Source organism: Bos grunniens, chromosome 2, assembly GCF_055505025.1.
Source record: "Bos grunniens cultivar Pamir isolate PY7600 chromosome 2, Bosgru_T2T1.0, whole genome shotgun sequence".
NCBI classification, from domain to species: domain Eukaryota; kingdom Metazoa; phylum Chordata; class Mammalia; order Artiodactyla; family Bovidae; genus Bos; species Bos grunniens.
The window spans coordinates 10924223-10933569 of NC_141166.1; the positions used below are offsets into that span (position 1 = coordinate 10924223).

General features: G+C 54.4%; 1 protein-coding gene across 2 annotated transcripts in view; it reads right to left on the bottom strand.

Moving 5' to 3' along the window:
• SLC9A1 (solute carrier family 9 member A1) overlaps positions 1-9015 on the bottom strand; it is a 52230-nt gene extending 43215 nt beyond the window's left edge. Inside the window, exon 1 of one of the 2 annotated variants that reach the window (XM_086330389.1) lies at positions 7837-9015. In XM_086330389.1, coding sequence (XP_086186515.1) covers positions 7837-8188 — 352 coding nt within the window. In that variant the 5' untranslated portion in view covers positions 8189-9015. The remainder of the gene's footprint in view (positions 1-7836) is intronic. The other variant, XM_086330400.1, reaches the window with a different exon arrangement.
• Between the last annotated feature and the right edge of the window lie 332 nt (positions 9016-9347).

The window sequence follows — 9347 nt, forward strand, 5'->3', positions numbered from 1 at the left end:
GAGCCTGCTGGTGGGTTTCGGCTCATTTCCCTCTACGACCTCAGCTGGAACAGACGAATTAATTAGCTGCCCTCAGTCCTGGCTGGCCAGCTCAAAGCCAGAGCCTCTGTGAGTTTGTCTCTTTGCCTTCTGTGACCTGGTCTCAAATAGGCCCAGCGCTGTGGAAGGGCCAGTCTGGGCTTAGGGGCAAGTGTCCCCCACAAGGGACTGGGAAGGGGACTAGGGAAGGAATAGGACTTCTTCTGAATCTCGCTCAGAGCTGCTTAAGGACGCTATCTTTTCAGGAAAGCGCTTGACTGGGTAATTTGGGGAAACTCCAGGCTCTCATCAAGTCAGTGTCAGAACTCAGGGGTCACGTCTGACCTAACAGACCCCCAAACTGGCCTCATATGTTGATAGAACTTTAGGGGGTAAGGAAATGAAGTCAGCACGATCTCAGGGAAGGGGGTGGGGGCAGCCCACTGATCCGAGCCCAATTCAAAACCTAGTTCAGTTAAAATTAGATTAGCCTATAAGATTAAAAATACCCACATGTAATCACGGGCTGCCTTAAAGTACCAGTTGATGTTTGTCGGCATCTAAAGAGATGGTCGGGCCCAGCGCGGTGTGTGCAGACAACCTTGGGGAGACGTGTCTGACTCAGACGTTTGCAGGGGCAGTGAGCGCTGCAGAAGGAGGCCCACACAGGCGATGGATGACTCAGGGATAACCCAGGTCCTGGGTTTGCTGAGTGAGCCTTCTCTCCCCACCACGGAAGGAAAGGGGGGAGGTGGGGGAGGGCAGGGAGACAGGAGGAGGGAGGGAGAGAGGCAGGCCTGCCAGCCAGCTGCACACAGGCTGGCATTCCGAAGGGAGCCCAGGTCCCTCCCGTGTTTCCGAATGCCACCACTTCCGAGAAGGCCTCTTTGCTTCACAGCGAGGCTTTGCAGGGAACGGGGGCGCACAGTTTTACCACCCCCTCAACCCAAGAAATGATCCACAGAGAGCAGCCAAGACTTGCAATGCCTTCATTCCCTCCCTATTTTAAAATGATCATGGGAAAAAGAAAACTTTTGAACTGAAAGGGAATCAGGGCATGATGATGGAAAGAACACAAGCTCCAAAGTCACACAGATCTGAGCTTCAACCCCAGTGCTTTCCAGCTGGGCAATATCTGACACAGTGTCTCCAACAGGAGCTTGATATGTGAGGGCTCACATAATTAACAAGTATCTAACATAAATACTGCGAATGAGGCAATGAGGGCTCAGAGAAGAGCACCTTGCCTAAAAGGTCACACAAGCGGCAAAAAGCTGGAACCAGATCTCAGGTCTCTCGACTTTCCCTCTTCTGCCCCATCCCACGTGTTTTCTGCTATAATTCACTCCTCTGCCTCTCCTTTCTCCTCCCAGAGGGCCTACAACACATCAAGGGAAAGGGAAAGCTCTCCATTTCAAAAGCTTGCTGCTCCACAGACTAGGAGAAGGACAGACTCCAAAGCTGAGTCAGCCTTCACACGCTCACGCTCTTTCTTCATACAAATACTAGGCGTGTGTGAGGGGTCAAGGACTTGGAGTTGAGGTGGCCTGGGCTCCAGAGCAACCCAAACCACCATGCTCCTTTCGCCCTTCCTTCCTCCAAGAGGAAACTGTCCCTCCTGTCAACCGTTCAGGTTACCAACAGGGATGCGTCTGGTCATTTACTCTAGCTAAAGCCTCTTGGGACCTCCGGTCTCCCTTTGTCTTCACAATGACCTGACCAGGCAGGAAAGAGGACAGGGTTTTGGGTTATAAGTCTGGGGACTGAGTCCTTACTTGTTAAGTGACCTGCTTGAGGTTTCCTTAGATGTAAAATGACATCTGGTACATCAGATGTCATTAGTGGTACATCAATACCACTTGCGAGGGACTTCCCTGGTGATCCAGTGGCTAGGACTCCGTGCTCCCAATGCAAGGGGTCTGGGTTCGATCCCTGGTCAGGGTACGAGATCTCGCATGTCGCAAGTAAGAATTTTCATTCCACAACGAAAACTGAAGCTCCCTGTGTGCTGCAACTAAGACCCAGTGCAGCCAAATAAATAAATATTAACGAAAACAAAAGCACCACCTGCTATTCTAGCCCACAGGACCACTGAGAAGATCAGAATTAAACAGTGTATATGCAAGTGCTTTGGAAACAAGTTACAATACTAATGAGAATCAGTACTAAACTCCACATGCCTTAAAGGGCTAAAGACAATTGTGCCACCTGCTCTCAACACAGAGGCTGCCTCTCTGGGGACCCTGCTGGGCCCCAAGGGTAACCCAAAGCAGCCCAGCACCCTTCCCACCCAGAGGCAGGAGATGGTAATCACAAGGTTAGCCACCCCTGCTGGCAAAAGGAAATGACCCTCTAATTGGTCCTCCCCGGTCCAAGCAGGGAAGAAGCACTCTGGATCAGACCACTGAGAGAACAAATAGATGGCAGGCAGGGTCGCTAGCAGAGGACAAGGGATAGGCCCAGCCCTGCGGGATTCAGGTGCACACATGCAGGCTCATGGGGACAGAGGATGCCGGCACAGAACCCCGATGGCTCTCTTAGTGGAGGGAGAGAGCTCCTGCCATCAACAAGTGCCAGCCCCTAAGGGGTGAGTGCTCAGTCACTAAGTCATGTCCGACTCTTTGCAATCCCATGAACTGTAGCCCGCCAGGCTCCTCTGTCCTTGGGATTTCCCAGGCAAGAATACTGGAGTAGGTTGCCATTTCCTTCTCCAGGGGATCTTCCTGACCCAAGGATCGAACCCGCGTCTCCTGCACTGGCAGGCAGATTCTTTACCATTGAGCCACCTGGGAAGCCACCAGCTCCGACAGGGAGTACTAAAATCCCCGCTAGCAGGTGTGGTGAGCTGGGCAGCTACTCCCTGCAGAGGCCAGGCATCTGCTGAGGGGAACGTGAGGGTGGGAGATGCAGCTGTACCCTGAGAGGAAGCTGTACCATGACTCAAGTAGACAACGGCAGCTCCACATCACAGAGGATAAGCCCTCTGAGCTGTTTCCTCATCTGCGAAACAGAGATAGCCTTTATCTCATCCAATTTTAGTAAGAATTAAACGAGATTACTTCTGCCTGACACTACTCTGCATATACTCAATAAATGGTAATTCTTTTTAAAACACACAGCCCCCCCAGCAGAAGAGATGTCACAGGGCAGGCTAGGCTGGACGCCAAAGTTGTGGATAAACAATACGGGATACGGCTTTGGGGGAGAAATGAAAGCAATGGCTGTGGGCTGGAGTGGCCTGGGAAGACCGCCCAAAGGGGAGGAACCTGAACAGGCCCTGAAAAGCCGCCACAGCGCTGGACTCTGTGCTGGGCATCCCACATTTGGCCTCTGTCTCAATGCTGGAAGAAAGAGAAGGCATCCTCACCCTCCTGATGAGGCAAGTCAGGTTCAGAGACACCAGGTGCCTGGTCACGCAGGTACCAGGGAGAGAGCCTCGACTTTGTGACCTTGTCTGTCCTTCCCACCAGAACTAGAGGGGGAGCGGCCGCAAGGGGCAGGACAGAGAGGAGAGGGGCATCTCATGGGGGCTCAGCTGAGTGAAGCCCAGGCCACACGACCAGCAGAGGCCCTCCAAGTATCCTGGAGCCCCGGGACCCAGGGCTCCTACCTGAACTCCCTCCTAGGCCCCAGCTGACCTCCCCACACTGTCCCGCGGGTATTCTGCTGTTTCTTCCCAAAGAGAAAAAGGTCACCTTTTCCTTTTTGGAGAGTTCCACCTGGGCTTCTAGGGACAGTTTCAAGGTGACCTTTAAGTTGTTCCTCTCTCCTTCTGAGAAGTGAGAGAAGCGAGTTCTAGTCTTACACAGGAAACCAGCCGTTGGGTCTGATATCCACATGTGTGAACTGGGCAATAACGACTCCCATCTCCCCTCCTCACAGACCTGTTCTGAGGACGACACGTCAGGACGCACCTTGCAAAGACCAAAACCAAGAAAAGCTATAAGCTGTGAAGGGACAAAGGAAGGCTTTTTTTTTTTTTGTCTGTGGTCAGGAGACGAGTTGAATCCCTGCTTCACAGGCTGCCAGGAGCTGGACGTGGGTGAACAACTGTATGGGGTGCCAGTGGAGAGCTGGGTTACAGCGAGGCGCTCCCTTGAAACACACACAGGACTGGGAGCCAGGTAAACAGAGAGACAAAGCGGGATTCATGCAGGGTCCAAACCCCAGTGTGGGGTGGGGTGGGATGCGGAGTGGTCCTACCCAGGGCTTGGAGTCGTTCTCACAGTTCTCCCAGTGGGCTCACCCCCCACTCACATCACTAGGCGCTCCCCACGAGGAAAAAGGCAAGAATCTCTGACTGTCGGGCTTCCCTTGTGGCTCAGCTGGTAAAGAATCCGCCTGCAATGCGGGAGACCTGGGCTCAATCCCTGGGTTGGGAAGATCCCCTGGAGAAGGAGACTGTCAGAGAGACAGGAAAGGCCCGAGAAGGGAAGAGACTTGCCCCATGTCACCCACTGAGTCACTCAGAAAGAACCGAGAAGCATCTCCTCTAGAACTTCAGCTCTAGGGCCTTCCCCAGGAGGTCCAGGGGTTGACTCTGTGCTCCCACCGCAGGGGGCACCGGTTCAATTCCTGGCTAGGAACTAAGATTCCACATGCCACACCTGTGCGGCCAAAATAACTTTTTTTAATAGCATCACTTTATTATTATTTTTAAATTTATTTATTTATTTTAATTGGAGGCTAATTACTTTACAATATTGTAGTGGTTTTTGCCATACATTGACACGAATCAGCCATGGGTGTACAGGTGAAGAATTGTTTTTTAATCTTCGGCTCTAACGCCATCCGCCCTCGGCCAGTGTCTACCTGAGGCTCAGCTCCACGACCAGGACAAGCGTAGAACTGCACACAGAACCTTCTGTTCTTAAAGGAGAGGTGACGTGCAAGGGAAGCAGCTGTCACAGATGACAGAATGAGGCCTCCAACAGGGCGCCTACCTACGCTGGAGCGCTGAGAGAAGGGGCAAGACCCCAAGATGAACTCCAAGGCTCCAGAGCGTAGTAGAGAGGGAGCATGGCCTCGGCCGCCCAGCCCACCCCCGGAGTCAGCTGGCACCATGTTCCTTCCCCACAGGACCTGCTAAAGCGAAAGGAAGAATAAAGTCAGTGGGACTAACTTTCAGTCCTTCCTGAAACCTGAAGGAGGGGCTCCTGGCGGCAGCCTAGGCTGAGAGATCCGTAATCCTCCAGCCTCCGAGGAAGGCTCTAGGAGGCTGAGGTGGGGAGGCGTTTACCTGAGGTGGTTGAACTACAAACAGGGGTGGCTGCGCCTCTCTGAGTGCTTCCTGTGAGCACAAAGGCAGCTTCAGGCGTGTTAATTTCTGTCCTCACCACGTCAGCAGCACCATAACTAGATACTAGTATTTCCCCCTTTTTATACTTGAGAAAACTGAGGGTCAGAGAGGGTAAGGGGCAGAGGGGTGCCAACCTCAGTTCAACACTGCAAAGGGGCGGGGGAGTTCCCTGGTGGCCGAGGGGTTAGGACTCCAGGCTGACTGCTGCAGCCTCGGTTCAGTCCCTGGGTGGGGAACTGAGATCCCTCAAGCTGTGTGGCCAAAAAACAAACAGCCAAACAAAGAGGGGGAAATGGGCTTTCGCTTTTGGCCACCTGAACAGGGACCCTTAAGATCACCTTTCTCTCTACGCTCTTCCCCAGGATGGCCAGGTGTGAGGGCACCTCTGTTTCCAGAAGCAGAAAAACGTCCTGTCAAAGCAGACACACAGTCTCTCGCAACTGCAAAGGCCCTCAGAGATCATATCCAGCATCCTCACTTTTACAATGGGAAAACTATGGCCCAAGGCTGAATGACTTGCCAGGGTTACCCAAGTCAGTGGAATGGCAGAAATGTCAGACCTGGAAGAAGCCACAAAGATCAACTGACAAGTGGAGAGGCGTCACTGGCCCAAGGTCACAAGGGAGACGGGACATAAGGCCAAGTTTCCTAACTTCTAGGCTGATACCCGTGTCATGGCACCGCCTCTGCCAACTGCCCGGGGCCCCGGCACAGTTTTGGCGGGGACAAATCAGGCCAAACCTGGTCCCATTGGGACTGGAGTTAGGCCTGCACAGACAAACTCCTGACTGTCCAGAGTAGGAGCTTAGTGGTCATGCTGTCGACCTACCAGAAGTCACTGAGACCCACCGCGCATGCACTAGTCCCCCAGCCCCCCGCCCCATGCCCTAACACAATGCCAGGTGCGGCTGGGAGGTGACGGGGTTGGAGAGAGGAGGAGGGCAATTTATAAATAGTGCCTGTGAGGCCTCTTCCCGGTCTCACACAGGCAAATGACACATCAGTCACTTCAGGTTCTTACAGCAAAATAGGACACAGGGGCTTCAGGATTCAATGGATATGGTCAAATTTAGAGATTCTTGCCAGTTTCACAGGTGGGCGAGACTTGCAGAAAAAAGCCCAGTTTGTTCAAGGTCATGTGTTTGTCAGAATCAGTACACACGACTCCCCTCGCCCCGGCCTTGATTTTTTTTTTCCCGGCTGCCATCAGGGGATAGGTGCTGGTGGCCCAGCCCCATGTACAGGCCTGCCACAGTCACAGCACCAAAGCCCTGAATCAGGAAGCCAGCTCCTAGATCTGTAACGACAGAAGCACCCGAGCCCTCCTGCAGCATGTTCCGGAGCCTGCCTCATACCAGCCTGGCATCGCCCTCAGCTCCCGCGTGTCCTTGGGAGAGCTGCAAGGATCCTGCCAAGAATCACAAACTCTCCAAACCCAAACCAGCAGAGTCCCAGGCCCTCTTGCCTTCCACAGCTGGCTGGGGGCTAAAAAGGTAAAGGCGGATGTCAAAGCCCCCCAGGACACCACTTCCAGGGACTTCTGGGTTGGGCAGGCTCTGGTGAGCTCCAGCAGCATCTGGAGCATCTATTAGCTGGAGCATCTCCAGCATCTATCACCCAGCAGAACAGAGTGCCCAGACCTAGCGGGGAGACAGCCTCTGGAGGGGAACCACTTTTCTGTTTCCTTCTTCCAAAAAGAACATTTCAAAGTCTCCATATCAGAACATCCTGAGCTTCTCCACCCGTCCCTCTCCCACTTGGCTGAGTAGCAGGCAGGCCACCATGACTGGCCCGGCTGGACAGCACTTTGAGACACTGCAGGGTGCAACCTGGAGGTGAGCCTGACCGTGCTCCACTCCCCCTCCCCCGCCTCAAACCAGACTTCAGGAATTCCCAAGGCCCCCTGTCCCATAAACTGTATAAAGAATGGCATTCCCGGGCAGGAAACTGACTCAGGGGCTCCTGACCAGCCTGGGCAGGCAGAGCTGACGGATAACACTCCCGGGATGAAGGAAGGAAGGTGAGAATACAGTGATGCCTCATCTTCCACCACACCTGTAAGTCTCCAGCACACACGTTGCCCACTCTACTCAAACTCCTTAGGCAAACCAAGTAGAAAGATCCTCCGTCCTGAAACAGCCTTCCATGAAGCATGTAATTACAATGGTGGCTGGTGACAGAGCAGACTGTGTCACTTGCTGAAGACACGCCTGTCTCACACACACACACAGCTGGGCACCTGGCTCCAGAGGAGACCTGCCAGGCCTGGAAGCCTCGCTGAAAGTACCTAGGACCAGAAGCATCCTCCAGTCCTGCTCTCTCCCGTGAACAATACCCCGCTCCCATGTGAGGAGGCCGCAGAGCTCAAGTTTGAGAAGCATCAGGATGGCCGGATGGAGGCTGCCTACTATACAGGAGCAGTCCAGACCCTCATTCCTGGGCAGCTTCAAGTGGTAAGGATGGGCAACAGGCTCATCAGTTAGGTGACAGCGGAAGCATCGGGGGCGAGGTGGACTTACCTATCTTCATGAGGCAGGCCAGTAGGATCCAGAGGGCGATTTCGAAGGGTGTGCGCACGTGTTGGTAGTCGATGCCCAGGACTGGAAAGGCCTTTCGAGCCTTTGGGCTATGTTCAGCGAAGGAATGGTTAACAGGGCGGCTCTCGGGGGCGAGCTCCGGTGGGGCGGTGGTGACATCCCCAATTGAGCGTTCCCGAGGCGGCTCTGAGCCTCTGATGGTGCTGGCGGTAGGGCTGAGCTGGAGGCCATAGCTTCTGAGAACGGGTAGCAGCCCCACCAAGGCTACCACCACAAGCAACGAAGGGAAGATTCGAGGCGGAGGGAGGCCACTGGCGCCAGGCCACAGAAGCATCCCGCTGCTTACCCACCCCCCCGACCCTTAGCAAAATGAGAGTAAGACCTGGGACATAGGTAGCAAGGGTCAGCAGGAGGGGGCAGGAGAGACTCTAGACAAAGTTCATGTTTGAGAGATGTGTTTTTGTGGAAGCAGTCCTCTGGAGGTGGAAAGAAGGCTGGGTTCCTGATCTAGAACGCCAAACTGGGGAAGAGGGACCAGGACCTATTTAGGACCATAAGAAGAGACCAAAAGGTTTGGAACTCCAGGCCTGGGAAAGAGGGTGGGGGAGGGGAGAGGCGGCACCCTAGGGACAGAGGAAGGAATAGAATGGGGGGTACCCCAGGCAAGGAAAAGGGAAGGCGGGGACCCTCTGCTGAGAAAAGTGGCTGAGCTGCTGGGACTCTTGCTAAGGGAAGGAGCAGAGAGCCTGAGCTAAAAGAAGGGGATCGAAGGGGGTGGGACCCAGTCCAGGAAAAGAAGAAAGGGAGCTGAGAGCCCAGGCTGCGAGGAAGGAGTGAAACCAGAGAGCGGCCGGGAGCTTCCCCACCCAAAGAAGAACCCGGGTGCAGGCGCGCCGGGCTGAGATTCCGGGGAAATGGAGGGAGGCGGAAGGCGGAGGCAGGCGGCCTGGAGAAAGGGCGCCTTGGCGCGGGCTGGGGGCGGCTCGCGGTGGGCCAGCAGCGAAACGCCCCTCCTTGCGGCCCCGGCGCGGTGCTGCGCTGCGCCCCGGCCCAGCTTCAGTTTCTCCGCATCCAGCTCCACTTCCAGTTGCAGCCCCGGCCCTGGCACCGGCGGCGGCTGACTGCTGTCTACTGAGCGCTGTACTGCCACTTATAGGCACCAGCGAGCAGCCGGCGCTGCGGGCTAGAAGGACCTGTCAGTGCCCGCGCGATGCAGCGACCCCTGTCGCCGAGGAAAGAAAGTATCGCGTCGAAAGAGAAGGGAAGAGTCAGAGATAGCCAAAGTCCAGCATCTACAGAGATTCTAACTTTAAAAAGGGTAAAATGCTCTGCTAATTACAAAGCGCTGTTCACATCCACCCTCGCAGTCTCATGGAGACTTCCCAGGAAACGTGAATGATGTTTTATTGTCTTAGACATTTAGTTACCATGTGACCTTGAGCAAATTACTTAACCTCTGTTCCACAGCTCTCATCTGAAAAAGTGGAGATAAC